Raw genomic sequence first — 21,213 nt, forward strand, 5'->3', positions numbered from 1 at the left:
CGTAACACGGCGCATGAACACAGCGACTACAGTAATGATTACTCGCTGTCTTCTCGCATTGTGAAAGTCCAATTACGGTTGTAGGTGAAACAACTTTGTGTTTTCATTCCCCGTGTTCGTGAGACCTACCCGTTGTTGTTGAACATTCATACTTGCGTTATACCATTAGCGTTGCGCAGTTGGTTGAATGCAACTGAACTCGGCACATTGTCAGAAGTTCGGCGCCTGCAATTCACGCGTCGGGAAGGCTGCTTTATCCCGCCGGAACGGACGTGTGTGCATTTTCAGCAAGCTTTGACATCGTTCTGCAGGTTTGCTTTCTTTTTGTCACTTTATTAGGGTGATATATATTTAAGCCGCTAAATATAACTGGCACTTAATACATGCTTTGCATTTGCAACCTTGAAGTAACCACCTTCTGACTTTGTGCGATTTTCTAGCCGGGTTCGTGCAGCAGGTTTTATATGCCTGTCAATCGATATCCTCATAAAAAGAGAGTGCAAGCATGACGCGAGAGCCGAAAAAACGAGGCGAGCAGTTCATCTTGCATCACAGTGGTTAAATCTCAGCTAGCTGCCTCGCGTCTTAATCGGCGGGTGATTCTCCAGTGGCACAGAGGACTTGACTCTAACCGTCTCAGGAAACAGTGCCATGGCCGTATAATTTCTTTTCGCACGCCGCAAACGTTTGTTCACAAAAGTACACGGCTGCTACTGCAGGCATGCCATATCAAAACAACAATCATATGATTCGTAGTCCACACCACAGAACATCGATAGCATGTACAGCTTTATTTCGGAGTGCATGTGGACTGTTATTCATCTTTACCATGACAGAATGAGACTTACCTCGAGGTATACGCCCCACACAGTGTAATCGCGACTTGGGAAATGCATTTCGCTTTGAGTCGGGCATCGTTGTTGTCGATCGTCTGCTCTTCACCGTAAACATGATTGACGAGCCTTTCTCCTTTTAACAAGTTTGCTTTTCGGAAGTGCCTGTCCAGCTTGAAGATCTTTTTGAAGCCGCACTGCAGGCGGTACATTGTGAGGTGTCGCAAGTGCACCGTCAGAGCTCTGCACGTGCACGGAAGAGAGTGGCAGCGCATTGGAGAGAAAGGAAAATGCGCGTTGCCTGCACCCAGTTTGTATTTTTATGCCAGAGATGGCTCTGCCTGTCAAGAGCAGCAGCACCACTAAGCGTTGCTTGGGGAGCCTATAGCCGTCCGTCTCCTACATCTGAGCACTCTCCTGGTCGTCTCCATAATTTGTAATATACCAAAATTGGCATCGCAAGGAATCAGTGTATGACGAACTTGATTCACTGGTCATGACATTAATAACGCATAGCGCCTGTCACGTACATCATGAAGCCCTTTCCCTCAATCACGTGTGGCATGTACCCGCATACCACGGTTCATGTGATGCGGGTATGTACCACACGGGATGCCACACGGGACGGGACGGGACGGCCAGAGTGCCTCAGGTTCGCTAAGGAATGCTTTGCATTTAAAAATGATTTCGGGACACTAAAGGCAAATATCAATTTATGTCATAGTGAAAGGTGAATCTCTGAGAACGCCTAAAATGTCAATATTATCAACAGCAGTGCTCTACTAATTGAGAAATTAAGGTAAAAGTAGGATACGATGTGCGCCACGAGTGGCGCATTTTGGAAATGATCCCGATGACGTCAAGAGTCCAGAGTACAATTAACCACTAGTAATCAAACTAGTTGCGATAAAAAAAGAACCGTCCGTGCATCACAAGACGTAATAAAATGCTGCTTGTTCATTTCTGTTTCAATCATGGAAAAAACCTCTTGGCATTACCATGGAGAACGGCGCGAGTGGTTCAAAAGTTCCGTTTTCGCCGAGCTGCGCTTCGCTCACGCGGTCGCGTCTCAGTGGTAGTTTCGGTATCGCGTACTGCTGCGTGTTCTTGGCTCTCGCTATTTTTGCACTGTTACTACCCTAGTGATGCTGCTGGCCAAGCCAAGAGAGAGAGAGAGACAATAATCTTTAATGAAATTCCCGGAGAAGTTAGCCTGGTTTGTCGCCTGGCTTGCTACTCCAGGTGTCGGGTGATGACTATGATATATACAATGATCACATATACACACAAATAGTACGTAGTCACAAACGCACATATATGCACAAAATAGTCATTAACAAACTTTTATTAAGTCGAGTGTTCCTCGAGAACGCCAACAGCGCTTTTGTGTTGCGCATCGCACAACCGCTGCTTTGCCATGGGCCGAGAAGGTGCCACAGCTTCAAGCTCGAGCCGCATTGCAAACGAAGTGCTGCCTTCAGAAACTGTCGTTCGGTGCTGTTACAGTGAACTAGTTTTGAAGTGGCCCGTGGCTGCGTCTCGGCAAGGTTGACGGCCACTGTTGCACAAGGAACCGTAGCGTTGGCGGCCGAGCAGTAAAGGTGGGCAACCTTGGGCACGGCAACTGCTACGTCAGAAGGCTCGTTCAAACGGGTGATTGGAAGTGCGCTAACGCCGTGCGGACTGCTAAAACGCGATTTTCTTTCAAAATAAGCATTTCCTTGGCATGAAACAAGCACTCCGAGGTTTCTGGAACGCAATTTCAGCAATCAACATCGACTTAATATTTGCCTTTAGTGTCCCTTTAAAAATTGCATCAAAGGTGGCTGAGCGCGAAGTCCAGGACAGTGAGTGAGGAATGACCCATTACCATCGCCACGTGTTGCGCCGTTGCGAAAAGCACGTGCCAAGCCGACACTTGGTGGTGACCGCTCAACTTCAAAGCTTGTTTTCCTTCTAAAATCAAAGCTTGTTGCGTTCTACGCATGTGCCATCTGTGCAAGCGCAGTTAATGCCTTGAAAAACCATGGGGGGGGGGGGGTCTATGTTGTAAGCGTTCTGTCACAGAACGGAGGCGGGCACGGAATGAAACGTCACGAGAGGATGAGAGGGAGCAAACAGCCGCACTGAGTAGGATTGAAAATTGGGCGAGTTGGTAACGATTCATAGCTGGTAGAGGCAAAACAGCGCGAAATAATAGCTTCCATGTCGTGTCTACTCGTCCTTGGTCCCTGTTATTTCGCGCTGTTTTGCCTCTACCAGCTATGAGCCAAGAGGCAAGCTGAGGGAATTCAGAAATGTTTTCAGTGCATGAAGAAACATAGAATTATTATGGCTGAACATAATATTGGCAGGCAATGTTTTTCAAAGCTTGAAATGAAAGAGCGCGATGACTTTACCAATTTATTTGTGTTAATGTCTTGAGTAGACATTTGGTGGTGTGGCAATTTGACGAGTCGTTCGGAGGTGACTATCGGCGAAGGATTGGAATAAGCCAGATACAAAGCAGGCTAATTCGATTCTCCGGCTCCAGCGCTTACATTTCGATCCAATCGAAGTCGTTCGGAGACCGTTTTGTATCCATTCTATCGACAAAACGGGGCTTCCATTCGTTCTGTGCCCGTTCTGTGGCTATTCTCATGTCTTGACCATCAGATGAGCCTCGACCACGGAGAAAGAATAGACAGGAGGGGAAACTCGGCTGCTTTCCGCGCCACGATAGTGTCACGCCGGAGCGCGGCGACGAACGTCGTGACAGCGCCACCTACAGAACCGCGGCCGAACTGCCGCGCCGGAGCGGCAGACGCGGGAGGCGTCGAGCCCGCTCTTGTCGTCTGCTTGCGCGCCGCTGCTCGGTGCGCGAGCGCCGCCCTTGCATTAGGTAACTACTGAAACACGATTCGCTAAACGAGACGGCAAACGTTACGGCGTCTTTTCGCTAAGCTCGCTGGAGCGCCGTGGCAGAGAGAACAACCGACTGCGACAATTTCACGAAGCTGTCCACAATTGTTAGAGCTCGTTTAATTTCGTTTAAGGTTCGTTTAATTTTTTCACCTTCGCATGCTTTAGCAAACATATAATGTGTGTGAAAATGGCGCGAAATATGCGATAATGAAAAAAAAAAACGTGAGCCAAGTGTGTTAGTTTGGAATTTCGTGATAACGGTTTTTCAATGTCGAGCTACAATAAAGCAATATAAAAAGCTACGAGCCACACTTCTTTCTCGACGGAGCTTACCTGGAAGTTTGAAGCAGTTTGGAGGTTGTTACTATGTCTGCCGAGGACTTTTGACTCGTGACGAGCACTCTCCGCCTTCACTCGTTTGGCACTGCATTTATCGGTTATTTCAGGGATCTTCCGGCCGGTTCTTGGTTTCTTTCTTCGGCACAAGTAAGGTGAAACCTCTTAAAAAAATCCCAGGTGCCACTTCGAAGGAGCCACTTCCGCTGGTCAAGCATACCTGAGCAACCAAGCTTAGCGTAGTATAACACCTGCTGACCATTTTGCTGAGAAAGTTCTTTTCGTCGACGTAGTCGCTTGCTGTCACTTCTCGATCCCCCCTTCCACTCTCTCGTCCATTCTTGCATGCGTTCATGGTAAGATGGAGCGTTCAAAGTTTGAACGTTTCCCGCGCAGGACTTGTATACTTATTGAAAGTTGGAGACGAACCATCTGCGCCTCATTGTCGATTATTAGCAAATGCTTACAATGTTAACACTTACATCATAGAGTAGCAGCATAGAAACTGGCGTACTTACGCAGTATTGATTGTCACTGCTAGAAGCAAGCAGACGTTCCTCTGCTGTTCCGTCGGCTCACGTTTGCCCAAACTTGCTCCGGAAATGTACGTTTTCTTTCCACGTGCAATAGTTCTGTATCGCAGTTATCGACATTATTTTACGGTGCATGCTACTGAGATAGAAGAAATGCTCATCTTTCATTATATCGAAGAACTTGCGTGATTTATGTCGAAGAATATGCGTTATTTTCGGCACACGCCTGGCAACGAATGCAGATCGTCTGCTTTTTGAAGTTTCCCAGTTTCTTTCGTTGTGGCCTGAGAAACATCTGATCTAAAATGGAAATAATAAAACATATTGCCACTAGGATGCTCTACACGCGCCTTATTTCCTTGCGGCAAACCACGCTGGCGAAAAACTTTTATGGCTGCAACCGGTAGCATAGTGCAGTCGGCCATTCGCAGTTGTAGCAGACGACACCCAGGCGCCGTCGGAGACCGCGGGCGCGCGCGCTTTCCTACTGCGGGGGGAAACATGGCCATGGGAAAACACGTAGTTCCTTGCGTCACCGCAAGGCGCGCTGCACGCACGTTCGCCAACCTCCTCTCCCAGGATGACGTTATCGCGGCGCACGCTCGCGCTGGCGCCGGCTCGGAGTTTCCCCTCCTGTCTTTCTTTCTCCGTGGCCTCGACCAATCCCGTGCGGTTCCCTCTCGTCCTCTCGTGACATTTCGTTTCATGCCCGCCTCTGTTCTGTGACAGAACGCTTACAAAATAGCCCTCCAGTTCCTGCTTTCCTGTGACGTTTCTAAACAGCGCTCATTATTCACATGTACACGATGTCATGCGTGTCATAAATGAACTTGCATCTTCGTCGTGTGGCTGATCGCCAGCACGCAGCAAAAGCCCACGGGTGATAATGCTCCTTCTTCATGGCTAGCCTCTGCTGCAGAAGCCAGCGCTGTCCCCCTTGCAGCCAAAGTAAATTCCTGTGATCGCTGAATAGGACGGTTAGCTGTGGACAGGGGATAATTCTTTGAGCATTCAGGATTTCTCCATCCTGTTTGGAGACGAAGCTAGTAGCCGAAACGCTGTCGCGACGCCGAAGAAACGTTCCTTTGTGTTTGGGCTGCACCCCTGCATTAGCCTCGCATTCCACTTCATGGTCGCTTGGAACATGTTCGAAAGGCATGAAAGCTCACAAAGGGTAACAAAAAAAAAGCAATACAACCCGCCCGAAAATCTTCTGATTTCAGATTATTATATTTTATGTGTGGCATCAGTATCTTAATAGCAGTGCTGTTCTCATGCCCCATCTTGCAGTTTTGTGAGTATGGATTAAATTGACTGGCACTTGTATTAAAGCTGTTGGCGATTGGATTAAGCATGGTGGCACTTGGATTAAATTCACTGGCACGCTACCTATTTGGGCTGGCACTTGGGTTAAATATGTTGGCGCTAGGAATAAATGTTTGCCACGTAGATTAAATAGTTTGGCGCTCAGTTTATATCTTACTCTCGGATTATTTTAGCTGGCACTTGGATTAAACTCGGCAGGAAACCTGTACTTTCTGTGCAGTGTGGTACCACGGCAAAGTCCGCATAAACAAGGAGGTCCGAAAAGTAGAGCTGTGCGAATAGCAAAATTTTGGGTGCGAAGCAAATTCGAATATTGGAGTGTGAGTGCGAATCGAATCGAATATTTTTCGAATATTTCTCGAATATTTCTAGAATATTTTTCGAATACTTCGAAGTGTAATTGCAGAAAAAAAAAGAGAGGATTCCTAAGCATATTCTTATGAGATAGCAACATGAAAGTGTTTCTTTTCGCTAGGTTGATGAAGCGCTGGCGGGGTGGTGTTTCATAGTTGTCTTATCAAGAATGAGGCAATGTAAAGGCTGAATTGTATTTATGTACATGATTTGGTGCAACCAAAGTGTTGCCGACAACACTTCACACGTGATAGGCAAAGATGCCATTTCCTCAGCCTCTCCTCCTCTTTCAACTTCTGTGGAAGCCCAACTGATGTGGCGGACAAGGGTGTGCGCCCTTCAAGTCCGGAGTTCCAAATCTACCTCGTAGACGTCAACATATAAGAACGTCTGAAATTTTGGATGCTAAAAAGCTTCGGTTTCCGATTTTTCAAACTTCCTGCCCGAATTTCAAGTCCAAAACAGCATTAATTGAGCCCCCACCTCTGCCACATCTTTCATCTCTAAGTTGGAACCAGCGTTTTCTTGAGTTCATACATTGCCAACCGTAGCGGAGCTTGAAAGGCAGCTTTGCCGCAATACTGGGGTGTGATGAGGTGAAGCATATTGAAAATCTAGGGACCACTTACAATCGGACGTTGACTGTGTCTTGGATAAGTTCAACCGTAACGGAGCTTGAAAGGCAGCTTTGCCGCAATACGAGAGTGTAATGAGATGAAGCATATTAAAAATCTGAAGGGGTCACTTTTAATGGGACGTTGACTGTCTCTTGGCTAAGTTCGACCGCAACGGAGCTTGAAAGGCAGCTTTGCCGCTATACGAGAGTGTAATCAGGTGAAGCATATTGAAAATCTAGGGACCATTTCCAATCGGACGTTGACTGTCTCTTGGCTTAGTTCGACCGTAAAGGGGCTTAAAAGGCAGCTTTGCCGCAATACGAGAGTGTAATGAGGTGAACCATATTGAAAATCTGAAGGGGTCACTTTCAATTGGACGTTGACTGTATTTGTTTTTGGGAAGTTCGAATAGTAAAATTCCAGTGCGAATCGAATCGAATAGCAAACACTATTCGAAAAATATTCGAAATTTCGAATATTCGCACACCCCTACCGAAAAGTTCATTAAAGGCTTTCCGCTACGGCACTCTTTTTTTTTTCTTTTTTTTCTTTTTTTTCGCCGCGTTTGCTATGTCGACACCGCAGATCCATGGACGTTAACCTTTCAACATTTGCAAATTTACTCCCAAGTTGCATGCCTTGATAGTCGGAATCGTGTGGCAGCCTGTTGGTCATGTTTTGCACATGCACAGCCTTTCAAAAATGTTGTTTTGGTTACAGTGTGGTAACGCTTATAGTGTGGATATTTGCGACTCCGGCAACTCACGTTATAAGCGGTCTATGCTGTATCTGGGAATTATGCTTGGCAATCTTAAATTGAATTCACTAGTACAATTAAAGCTTCCTGCGCCAGCATTACCCCACTCTCTCCTGGCTGGTGCATGTTTCAACAAAATATACGAAGCATGGCAATGAAAAGCACCCAAGAAGCCAAACAGCAGCATTGTGAAACACAACAGAAGAAAAAGGAAACTGCTTTGAAGCACAAACCTGTGGGGGGAAAAGAGAGTTTTCGTTCCCTCTTGCCCCCCCCCCCCCGCCCCTAAAGGAAAATAAAAAAAACTATGCCTCTGTTACCGAGCTATTAAAAGTCATAGCTTATCATAATCTTCCAATGTTCTCTGGTCAAAGCTTTTTGAAGGCTGTTTTAAGAAGTTTTCTGTGCTCCAAGGTATTGAGATTGTGGTTTCCGTGCCCCATTTGTAAGCGTGGCATTGTGTGTTGCAGGCTGTGTGCAGTTTATGGCGGCATCTATCACCTGCAAAGGGGACCTGGTGCTCTTCTGGTCAATGAAGATGGTGCTTGCATAGGAATTGTGTCCAATGGCAGGCGCTTCAATTGCAGGTAAAAGTGTCCTGCGTTGAGGCCAGCATAAAACTTTCATTTCCATAAACCTTGCTCTGGCATTTATAGAGGACCCCTGAAATAGTATTTAATAGTTTAGGAACACAGGCAAAGGCGGCAGTGAATTAGGTGGCGTGATTCAATCAAAGAGTTAGCAGGCATAAAATGAAGTGAACTTGTGGAGGGCAGGGAAGATCGGAAATTGTTGGGAGATGCTTTCTTAGAATAGGCTGTTCATGGATAATAAATCTTTCGTATGACATCGGCTTGGTTGCCACACTACGTGTGCAATCATTACGGTCAACGCTACGTTTGCACATCTGTACGGAATGTTCTACAACACTATTAGTTTCATTTGGAGCACGTTTGATGTGGATTGCTCCTGGTGTCCTCTGCTAGCCACCACTGGTTTCTTCTCTTGACTCTTTCACAAACGTGACTTCCCGAGTGACTTGCCCGCTGGCGCGGCCAGGGCCAGGCGGTTCGGACTCCTTCCCCCAAAAATTTTTTAATATTACATGTGTATATATAAACATGCACGGACATGCATTAAGGGGGGTTGCTGCAAAAAGTTTTAGTATAGTGGTCAACGTTTACATGCCTAAGTTGTGGCTGTGGTATCCCTTAGCAGAGGACGAGCACGTTGAAGAAAAGTGAAAAGAACATAACTGAGAACGCTCACCTGTATTGTCGCATGCAGCAGTATTTCAGCTTTTTCAGCAATAATGGTGAAAATGAAATAAACACGAACCACGCACCAAAAGTGAAAATTTATATGTTGCGGAATTGTTTACAATGATTTTTTTGTTAGGCCTTAAGGTGCCTTATATGGGAAGCAATCCTGAAAACTCTGATAAGTTAGCCATAAAACTCTCGTTGAAGCTGGTAAGCAAAGCAATTTTATTCCTTCCACAGCCAGACCAAATTCATTGGGTGTCTGAAAGTGCCACCATGTTTTATGTGCACTGCATAAACAGTGTAATGCGAAATCTTAAATGTAGCGTGTGTACGGCAAATGCTATGGGTTCAGCGTACTGCACATATGTGCATTTGGATACCGCAAAGCCCGCTAGACCAAAACTGTCTAATGAACTGCAGCACTTGTCTGAGCTTTAGTGCAAGGTGAACTAGGTTACAGTTGCATGGTTGGTTATGTGCCAGCAAAGACAGATGGGGTTGTGAAGGCCTTTGCCGTACACAAGCCTGTCAGTTCTTTTCGAAGCAGGTATAAATGTGCAGCCGGGGTAATCCATAATCCTACCGTGCTCTCCATCTTTATCTCGTGCCCGAAAAATGTAGTACGCTCTCAGATATAACTTGATTTGCTTTTTACTCAGTAAGATAAAAAGTTGGGTGAGTTGGTTCATGATAAACAGAAGGGCGTGATAATACAGTACAGAAAGGAGATTGACACGGGACGACGCACTTCCCATGTTTTTTGCTCATGTGTTGGCCTCACCCTCAAAAAATGTGGTTCAATATTTAGAAAGAAAAAATTTCTCATGAAAATATATCATATTATTGAACAGTTTTAATATAATCTTACACAGTGGACACTTTTTTCACTTTCTGGGTTGCTAAAGCATCTCCTGTGTGTGTTTGCAGATGTTGTCTTGTGTGGCTAAGTCAGTCATGAAACAAAGATCTTTATGCAGAAATACTGCATATGTAAATATTATAATGCTGTGCCTTATTAATGTGGTGTGCAGATGGGTTGTCATGGGAGCAAGCTATGCCCCACCTGAAATGGTTTCATCAAGGGACACGCAAAGGTATTGCCACTATCATGACAAGTGTCCCACTTTACACACGCACTCTCCATTGCTCGCAGAGTGTCAAGAGCCATCGTAATATCTGACGAGTCACTTCACCCAGCAGAAAAGGAGCAGGTAAAGACTCCAAAGCCATATTTTCATGTTTTCTGGTGCCAGAGATTATCGTAAGGATTATTACAAATGAGAACACCTGTATTTCTTCGAGGGTTCCTGTAAACCCTTCAACAATTTTGGGTCGTATATTTTTTTGCTGAACCGACATTTGCACATTTTCCATGCTTTAAAATAATCTATGTTAGTTTATATTTTGCTGATTTTTACAAGTATTCTTTATATTTTGCTGATTTTTACAAGTATTCTTATTTGATTTAAAAATTCAAACAGCCTTTAAGTGACGTTACCAAAAATGGTTGATAGAGGACGTTGCCATGGGTGGCGAAAATTTTGTATTCACACAACATTGAAAGTTGGTTTTGCAGCACTAATATTTCCAACTGCTTGCCTTTGCAGATCACACTGCTCAGACTTGAGCAAAGTGAGCAGCTGCCACAATCTGTTCTGGTGCAAGAGCAGGGGCCTGGCATGATGGTCTGTCCACCTGGACTTTGTGAGTGCTTACGCTGCCTGAAAGGGATGACCTTGCCCATTGAAGCATCTCTGTATATGTTTGTGTACCAGTAGACCACGTAAACACAGGCATGCAAATAGATGATCTTGGTACATGTTTATTGAATTCCTGCCCACGGTCATATTCTGTAGATCCAGCACAGAGCCCTTCAGTGCACTCACGCTGCGGCAAGCACAAGCCGCCAACGGATTGGGGTAGCTTTTTATTCTCTCTTTTTACTTGTTGCCTTTGCACGTGCATGCACGCATTCGTGTTTACACCGTACGCAATAAGCTCAGTTGCGAGTCAGCGCGGTGCGTGTGCGCTTCTTTGCCGCCCGAGTTGTTTTTTGCACTGTCAGTTCAAGATGAATGACTAGCCCGGCTGTCAGTTCAGGTATTGTCACGACAGTGACGAAACAATGATGAGATGGTGCCAATTCAGCTAAATGACCAACTACAGATAAGATCATTAATGAACGAACTGGTAATATACCTTCTGACCGGCCTTCGGCCGTAAAGTTAAGAAACCATTCTGTTTTTCTATGTGCGTCTTCTTTTTCATTCATATATATATATATATATATATATATATATATATATATATATATATATATATAATATATTTCTTTTTTCAGACATACTGCCAATTCCAATGGGGATTTTAGCAGGAAGGGCATACATACAATAAAGATATACAAAATTATAAGTTGGTTGTACATTTCACAAATAATATTTGGAATAATTACAAGAAGGTTGCACATAATATCATTTAACAAACAGATATGGCATGTATAAACATTGTATAAAGATTGCATTAACACAGGAGTTACAAGGAACGTGCCATGAAAAAAAACAATAATAATAAAAGAAGTGCATGCATAGAATACACGTTTAATGAGTGAATAGGTCGTTACAGGATGTAAATAAATACCATTGCACAAAACAAAATGGTAAGGTTAGAACCATACAAACACTTCATATCTGGGAAACACTTAGGTAGTTTTCAAGAAGTGACAGGATGCTATCTTCATTGTTAGAAGTAGGCAGATTATTCCATGCCATAATGGCTTGTGGAAAAAAGGAAAATTTAAAACAGTCAGTTTTGAACCGGTATTCCTGAAGGTATTGGGGGTGCTTATGACGTGAGGGTCTAGTTTCTGGGTAAGATAGGTATTTGGTGCTATTAATACGTAGCTTATTGTGAAAAAGTTGGGAAAAAACATTATCTGGCGAGCGAGTTGTTCAGCACAGTTACGAAGGGTTAGTATTCCTGCTTTTTGCTTTGGGAATCAGATGCGCGGTATTTATTCAAAATAAACCTGACTGCTTTCCTTTGCACGTTTTCTGGTTTATTAATTAAGTTATTTGTAGATGGGAACCAGATGACGTTAGCGTACTCAAGTACTGCTCTAACAAATGCGTGACAGGCAAGTAGCTTTGTTGGATGCGGGGCTGAATGGAGACGCCGTTGAAAAAAAAAGTCTTTTTAATGCAGATGACATTACCTGATTTCCCATCTCAGTCCAAGATACCTGTATTCCTTAACTGGAGTTAGTTGGGTATCCCCAATTGTGTAGGAAAAGTCGGGTGTTATTCTAAGTAAAGCTGATTTACCTATATTCAATATCATCTGCCACTCCATACGCCATTGAGATACTGATTTTAGATCATTCTTGAGGGTTAGGTGGCCATTAGGACAGTTAATTTCTTTATATACTAAGCAATCATCGGCAAAAAGCCTAATGTTTGTCTTGATAGATGCAGGTAGATCATTTATGAAAATGAGAAATATTGGAGCCAAGACATTGCCCTGAGACACGCCTTACATAATTTGGGTTATGTCAGATTTTTGAAGATTACTTTCGACGAACTGTGTTCGGTTTGACAAATAAGCACTGATCCAGTTACTCATTGGTCCTTTACCTAATACTGCTTCAATTTTTATGGTTAGTTTTTTTTATGTGACACCCGATCAAATGGTTTAGAGAAGTCAAGTAGTATGAGATCCATCTGTTTTTGATTGTAATGGCTTGCGAAATTTCGTGTACTAATTTAGTTAATTGAGTTACTGTAGAAAGACCTTTGCGGAAACCATGCTGGAATGGTGACAGAATGTGGTTTTCTTCGACATGGATAGTAATGTGCTTTAGGATGACGTGTTCAAGCAATTTACATGTTGTTCTGGTTAGTGAAATAGGATGGAAATTGGAAGCGTCACTTTTGTTACCTCTTTTATGAATTGGTATTACTTTAGCCATTTTCCATTCGATTGGGAGAGAACATGTGGTTAATGATTTGTTAAATATTAGGAACAAATATTTTGCCATCCACTCAGCATACCGCCTTAAGAATTCGCTAGGTATGTCATCAGGTCCGGCTTTCTTTCTGCAGTCTAGTTTTAACAATAAATTAAAGATTCCTGCCTCGTTTAAGGAGATAGAGTCTATGCTATCTGAACTGTGTGAGTGAATATGGCGTGGGATCACATCGTTATTAGTGAAAATTGACTTAAAGTAGTTATTCATTAAGTTTGCTCTTTCTTTACTTTCTTCTTGAGACATAGCATCGTCATTTTGGCTTTTAGGGCAAATATAATTTCAAAATTTTTGTGCTGAATTTTTTAGAAAATTAGTGAGCGTATTAGAGAGATAGAATGATTTTGTGATCTTTATTTTCGATTTCATAGAAGTGATCACTGAAGTGAAGGATGGGCGAGTTTTGCAGTCAGGTCTCTTTTTTAACAATTTTCTGAGTCGTTTTACTTTGCGTTTGGTGTGTATAATTTCACGGTTTATCCAAGGGTTGTGCCTTTTTGTTCGTTTTATTTTACTAAGGATGTAACTTCAGATACAGAAGAATATAATGGTTTTAAATCTCTGCCATAGCAAATCAGTGTCTAATCCAGGTTTATTAGCAAGCTGTTCAAGAGAACAATATTCATAGGAAAGGTGAGCGACTACGCTTGAATCATTGGCATTCTTAAAATCAGTATAAGTGACAAATGATTTGGGAGGTGTTATAAGGCCATGAACTGGGATCGAACAGGTTACTACGTGGTGGCCTGATATACCTTCTAGTAGTTGAACATCAACCTTATCTGGAGGAAAATGATCAGTCAAGAACACTAGGTCAGGTAGGTTGTTTCAGGATTTGATAGGTATTCAGGCTTAACATAATGTCTAAAATTATATCAGACGAAGCAGAGTGATGTTGCAACGTGTGCCAGTTGATGTCTGGGCGATTAAAATCATCTACTAGTATCAGTCTGTTTCCAATGGCATAGCGGCATAGGTACATGTGCAAGAATGTTAAAACGTCACTGTTGATGAAGGACTTTGATACATGCAGCCGACAACAACGTGGCAGGAGGAAAAGTGTATTTTGCAGAAGATAGCTTCTACCCCTTCAACGTCAGGAAGGGGCATGAGAGGAATATCTTTGTTTATTAAGATAGCAACGCCTCCTCCTCTCGTTTTCCTACCTTTGCGTAAGATTGCGTAGTTTGGCGGCGCTATCTCGAAGTCCTTAACGTCACTCGTTAGCCGCATTTCTCTTAAAGCAACAAAGTCTGGTTCAAAGCTGAGTAAAAAGGATTCCAGCCAGCTTAGTTTTTGTTGAATTCTGCGGGAATTTATGTTAGCAACTTTTATTTCATGCGCGAGGGATTGTTGCATGGACGCAAGGTCCGCATTTCGCTTCGGCGTTTCTTTTTCTGTGGGAATTGCAGAAAGCCGGTCGAATGCAATTCGTGTCCTCATCCGAGCAAAATAGATCATTGTTAATTTTTAGTTTGTCATACACCAGAGAAACCTCATCACCAGATGTTTTCTTTATTTTAGCAGCTTTCCATAGGTTCCTTCTGTAGTTGCGAACCCGAGGCGAAAAGTCTTCTCCGATTGCAAAGGATGATCCCTTAAGTTTGGAGCAATTTTGCAGTATTTTATTTCTGTCACGGAAGTCTAGGAGTTTCAGTATCACAGGCCGCACCTTGTTTGTGGCTGCTTTACCTAATCTACGAAATAGTTCTATGGCTACCAGCTTAAGCTTAAGGACATTTCTTATTATTTTTTCGTTGGTTTCAACATCAAGATCTCTTTGATTACCCTTGTCGTCCTCTGGAAATCTGTAGACAATTAGGTTAGATCATTGAGAGCCGTTGTCTAACTCATCTAACTTTCGTTCCATAGCTGTAACGTTAGTATTCTTGCAGTTTACCGAAAAGGCTCATACAAGAGGCAATTTTTCCATCAAGGGCTGTCACTTGGTATAGTTTAGTTTCGATGGAAGCTAGTCGGGTATTCTTTATTTCTTTGCCGTCGTCCGCAAGCTGTTGAATTTTTTTCGAAAGCTGGGATAAGTCAGGTCCAGGGTTAGTTTCTACATCACCACAAAGCAATAACCACACTCAATAAGTGATACGACACTTGGCTTAACATTTCACACAGTAGCCATGGGCACGGAAGCAGGATCAAGCAAGGGTTACTTAAGCGGATACATGTACCATAGCGTTTGCTTACCTGTACGATGAAGACAAATGGATTAGTATGCTGCATGTCAGCATAAAGTTGCATCCGCTTTTTAGGCTCCACAGGAAAATATCCTGCAGCACCGCCAGTGGTCCCATGCAATGGCCAGCCACTGCGCTGATTGTCAACCATGTAGGTGTCATGATCGATATTCCTTCATGTGGGTTCGCATCTGCGCAGTCGATGTGCCAGACGCTAGGTTGATCGTCAGCAGCATGGCGTAGATTAACTTGTTTATATATATATATAGTACGTCTACTTAGGACAGGTAGTAACCGTGGAGCCGAACCATGAGAGTGAAATAACTAGAAGAATAAGGATGGGATGGGGCTCATTCGGCAAGCATTATCAAATCATGAATGGTAGTCTACCACTATCTCTCAAGAGGAAGGTATATAACAGCTGCATCTTACCAGTACTTACCTACGGAGCAGAAACCTGGAGACTTACAAAGAGAGTTCAACTTAAATTGAGGACAACGCAGCGAGCGATGGAAAGGAAAATGATAGGTGTAACCTTAAGAGACAGGAAGAGAGCAGAGTGGGTCAGGGAACAAACGGGGGTTAAGGATATCATAGTTGAAATTAAGAAGAAGAAATGGATATGGGCCGGCCACGTAGCACGTCGGCAGGATAACCGGTGGTCGTTAAGGGTAACTGACTGGATTCCAAGAGAGGGCAAACGCGTGAGGGGAAGACAGAAAATTATGCGGGTAGATGAGATTAAGAAGTTCCTAGGTATAACATGGCAGCAGAAAGCACAGGACCGGGTTGATTGGCGGAACATGGGAGAGGCCTTTGCCCTGCAGTGGGCGTAGACAGGCTGATGATGATGAAGATGATGATGAATGCATAAGGGACCCTGTGAGTTTTTTCAAGGAATGATGAGACTTACTCTCCGAGAAGTGCTTCTCGCAATTGTATTCATAAGTCATGAGCTCTCAATCTTTCCTTGATATGGCACGAGCCCACGCTTCGAACCTCACTGGGTCACTAGGAACTTTGACGGTTGTGTACCCACTCCTTGCAGGATGCGTACCCACTGTTGCAGTTTGGCACAGCACATTTCCACCCCATCCTAAAGGAGCAATACTCTTTTCTACATGCCTTTGTTGCAGCGTGAAAAGGGTGCGCAAAGTTCAAGAAGTCAGTACCACCGGCACAACGCAGAAGCCGCTGAGCGCGCTAAAGATACAGAAAGCCTGCAAATCGCGAAGGAATGCACGACAGCTTGCCCGCGCGAATAGGGAACTTTCCCTCCTCACTACAACTTTCACCGTCACGCGCGCCAACTGGCTCACGCGGGCCAAGAAACCACCGCCAATTTATTGGCCTACCGCTGCAACAGAGCCGGCGAGTCGCGGCTGCAGCTGATTCCGTTCGCTCAAACCACGGCTTAGAGCAACACGTTCGCTGCCGCGTGAATGCGCTAGTCACGTGGTTCTTTTTGTATTTCGTGGGCTTTCTTTGCAACTTGGAAAAAATGGTATACGTGAGACTTCCTTTATCGCAAGAAATGCAAGGGGGGTTTCTGAAGACTATCGAACTTTGCAAGTCGCACTTCTTGCCTAAAGTCAATATTTAGCAATTTAATTAAATTATCCTAATTAACTAATTACAAAACAAAAAGTTTTCTGTACTGCACAAGGTGACTGTCAGCAATTTGCAACTGATTTCATTGGCTGCCTCTAATATTGTATTTTTTAACCCTTGGCTAAATATAGCTGGGACACCGGGTATATATGTAGGTAGATATATATGGGCATAACACAACGGAGGCGTTATCAACAGTGACATAAATATTTATTTCCTAACAGTTTCGGGAGGGGTCCTCCCTTCGTCAGGGGATGAGTTAAACTGACATTGAAGTTTGAACTTGCTTCTTGCCGCGTCCCTCTCGCCTTCAAGGACATTTCAGACAAGGGGGGGGGGGGGGAACAGATTAACGAAAAAAAAGGAAGACGACGAAGTTAGAAAAAACGAGGAAAAAAAAAGGACTGTGTATGGTCTAAAGTCATTGAATGTCTACATCTGGTTATGATCTCGTGTTTGCCGGTTTTCGTCGTGCGCCGGACCACCCAAAATTGTTGCCGTGGCAGGCGGGATGAGCCTGTGCCGCCGCACGTGAGGGAAGAGTGTCCCCTTAATGGGTCAGCCTTCCACCTTTCATCTCCGCCTGTTCCTAGTGTATAGCCTTCAAGTGGTAGGGGAGCGTAAGCACTTCACATTGTACGAGCGAATCAAGAAACAAGCATGGTCCCAATTATGATTCTGTGTTGCCAAATTCATTTTGGCTTATCTCTCGGAGGCAGGAGAGTCTTCCAGGGTCCTCATTGATGCCGGATGTTAATGTTCTAGAATTGCAAATAAAATATGCCTCCCACTCTTCGCGCTCGTGCGTGTTTTGGAAACTGGACTGTAATAGAGTTACGCTGATATTTTCAAAGCTGTGGTTTGGCAAGCGTAGATGTCTGGATAAGGGTAGCTTCAGCAGGGAAGTGGCGTGGTACCGGTGATTATTGAACCGCAGCCGAAATGGCGTGTCCGTTTGGCCAATGATTTTTTGCCTGCAGACGTTGCAATGTAGCATGTATATCACATTACTGGACTCACAATTAAGGTTTTGAGTGATGTTGAATTTGAAATCTGAGAAGCTTGCTTTTGATTCACGTGTTGTGACCATGTGTGGGCATACCTTGCAGTGAGCCTTTCTGCAAGGGCGGCACCCTGGCTCAGTTTTGGCGGAGTTTGTTTTTGCTCTGACAAGAATGTCCTTCAGGTTTTTATCCCTCCGGTGCACCACGCGAGGTGGCTCCGTGAAGATGGAAGCGAGTCATTTCCTTTGCCTGATTATGTTGAAATGGCGGGAAAGTATGTTGTTAACTCGTGGAACTGATGAGGAGTAAGTTAGTACAAAATTTGTTTTTGAAGTTGTTTTGGATACTGTTTTTGGCTCCTTAATTATGTGATTCTGGTTCACGTTGCAAGCATGTAGTATGGCATCATCAATAATATTTTCAGGATAATTTTGTTGCGATAGGAAATGCTTTAGGTGTTCTGCGTGCTTGTCAAATTCCTGTATATCGGTGCATATTCTTCGATACCGGTAGGCCTGACAATATGGAATACCTGTTTTGCAATATCTTGGATGGCTGCTGTTCAAATGTAGGTACATTTGCATGTCTGTAGGCTTTTTCTAAAGGTTTGTTGACAGGCGCTCATTTTTGACCAAAACATTGACATCCAAGAAGTTAATGGGCGTGTTAAGTTAGCACACTCCGAACTCCAAAGGAACACACTCGAATGCGCTCGAGTGCAACGCCTTCGGAGCTTAGCTTAACGGTGGTTTCCGCCTACTGCTTTCGGGGGCACGAAAGCGTGACATGGCGAATGTTATGTTGCTTCCGCCGTGGCAACGAGTGGAAAAGGTGAACGCACTTCGTCGGAGGAGAGAGTCGGAAACACGTCATTTCTTCAGAAGCCGTAACAGGCGCAAGCTCTCGCGCACGCCCTCGTGCACCGTCTCAGGGTTGGAGTGCGTAGAGCGCGCTCCGTAATTACGCACCAGAAGTCGCTTTTTAACTGTTAAGTTTACAAGAGTGCACTCCGCCGGCTAGAGCGCGCTCGAGCTCCTTAATTTAACACGCCCAATGCTAGTTTTGGAAATGCTATGCGTGCACTTAATCGATGGGTGGAGCTCGCTGAAATCTCATATGATCCGGAGAAGGCTCCCCTCATCATGGTTCCATATAATAAATATGTCGTCCAAGAATCCTCTGTAATACAAAGGTTTCAAGGTGCGCCGCTCAATGAATGGGATTTCAAGATATGTCACAAAGGTGTTCGCAAAGTGTGGGGCCATTTTTGTGCCCATTGCAGTGCCACCGACCTGAAAGAAGTGCTTGCCTTAAACTCAAAATGGTTATGGTTTAGTACAAGATCGAGAAGTGTAGACAGTAACTCGCCACTTACACCGGCCGATGAGTCAAATTTCACATACTCAGAAACCGTAGCCATTATTCTGTGACGGTGGGGTGTATTAGTGTACAGTGAGCAGACGTCCATGGTCACCAGAAAGCTATCACCTGGGATGTTGAGATTAGAAGTTTCGTGGATGAAGTGGTTTGTGTCCTTTAGGTAAGAGGGAAATGTCGGAGGGATGTCTTTTATTAGGGAATTCTGATATATTTTCTGTTGATGTACTGTTACTGGATACTATCGGACGTCCCGGATTGCCTGCTTTGTGTAAATAGAAGCGACCGAGAACAGAATGGGCCAGTAACATCACTTTTAGCATTTTGCTGGTAATTTTCTCTCCCCGGCAGAGATTATTTAGCGTTGCTTTTACCTCATTTTCAAATTCGGGAGTCGGGTCCTTTTTGTAGAAGTTTGTGTCAGATAGTTGCCGTTCCCCTTCCTCTAGGTAGTCCGACATGTTTAGAATTACTATGCAACACCCTTTATCAGCAGGCTTGATGGTAATGTCGGCATTTCTTCGGAGCTCATCGAGTACTCTTTGTTCTGACTTTGATAGGTTGTTGCAAGATCGTTCTTCAGAAACCAAAGTGCAATAAAGAACACGGGAAAAGAAAGAAGCGACCAGGACAAGCGCTCACTATCAACTAAGGTTTTATTGCAGAAAAAAGGTTTTATTCTATCACCTTCTTTCATTTCGTTGTTGCAGCTTCAAAAGGTGCATATATACCGTATTTACTCGCGTAATGAACCCACCTTTTTTTCAGAGAAGTCGGCGCCAGTTTGGCGGGAGGGTTCATTACGCGGGAGAAAAAAATTGCGGGAGTTATAAGATCTGAAATTTCGCATGATGGTGTTTCGCATGACGATCTCCATGCTGCAGTACATGTTCGACCACCTTGAGTTTAAAACCGGCCGTGTAGCTAGCGTACCAAACCATCGCACCTCACGCAGCAGGTGTCCAACGAAGTTCACCACGATCGAGAAACCAGACAACATAGAAGCAGCGACGGCGCTATAAGCATGGCCTCTGAGATTGTGTGCCGACAGGTTTCTCTCGAGCCTCTCGAGAAACCTGGCAGCATGCAGTCTTGGAGGCCATGTTTTAAGCAAGGAGGTTTTTTCTGCATTCGACTGATGGTGCTCTGCCGCAAAAAGGCGTGACTTTTAAATTTCGACTCTCGTCGTTCGTGCTGCTGGCAACTGTTTAGCATGGTTGTTAAACTATGTTGCGACTCTTATGGCGTCATTGTTTTGAGATATAATGGCGTTATTTAACGTTGTTTCGATCGTCAGCGGCACTGGCAATCACACCAAATAAAATGAACAGATATGCACATTAAAAAATATTTTTGTTTTTCGAGGACCAAAGTGGGGGGTGGGTTCATTATGCGAGTGGGTTCATTACGGGAGTAAATACGATATGCTCTGTTTCTGCAATAAAGACCTTAATTGTAGGATAGTGAGCGCTTGTCCTGGTCTCTTTCTTGTTTCGTGTTCTTTACTGCGCTTTGGTTTCTGAAGAACAATGAACAACCAACATGCCCAAGTATTCTCCCTTCTGTTGCGAGATGGCCGATTTTTTTCGTACACTCTGATTATATCTTTTTGGACAGCTATGTACATATCAAGGTGCTTGTCCCTCAGCTCACTTGGGCACCACGATTTGTCACCACCAATCAATCTATTCTCGTCTGGATTGTTTTCCCAATCATGAAAGTATTCATGAAAGTATCGTGAAAGTATTCACGTGTGTGTGTGTGTGTGTGTGTGCGTGTGTGTGTGTGTGTTTGTGTGTGTGTACACACACACACACCAAAACCACAAAGGGTTTCTAGGTCCAGTGAAATATTAACAGAAACATCAAATAGACGCGCGTGCGAAGCAATTTTATTAATGTTTCGCTTGGGGTCCGAGCTTCATCAATTCTATGAAGCTCGGACCCCGTGCGAAACGTAAATAATATTGCTTCGCACGTGTGTCTGTTTGATGTTTCTGTGTATATATATAGTAGCAAAGCCTTGGTACTGTGTAATGGTTTACGCTCTCCAGCATCTTCTAGTGGGTCGTCCCCTTCGACAT

The 21,213-nt window shown here is 44.1% G+C and overlaps 1 protein-coding gene across 1 annotated transcript in view; it reads left to right on the plus strand.

Annotated features, from left to right (window-relative positions):
- The window catches only part of LOC119382408 (rab proteins geranylgeranyltransferase component A), a 143,869-nt gene that overhangs the window by 98,113 nt on the left and 24,543 nt on the right, over positions 1-21,213 (plus strand). The window contains exons 9-12 of the mRNA XM_037650098.2: positions 8,131-8,247; positions 9,957-10,019; positions 10,079-10,136; positions 10,533-10,629. Of these exons, the coding sequence (XP_037506026.1) occupies positions 8,131-8,247; positions 9,957-10,019; positions 10,079-10,136; positions 10,533-10,629 (335 nt within the window). The remainder of the gene's footprint in view (positions 1-8,130; positions 8,248-9,956; positions 10,020-10,078; positions 10,137-10,532; positions 10,630-21,213) is intronic.

Source organism: Rhipicephalus sanguineus, chromosome 2 (genome assembly GCF_013339695.2).
Source record: "Rhipicephalus sanguineus isolate Rsan-2018 chromosome 2, BIME_Rsan_1.4, whole genome shotgun sequence".
NCBI lineage: Eukaryota > Metazoa > Arthropoda > Arachnida > Ixodida > Ixodidae > Rhipicephalus > Rhipicephalus sanguineus.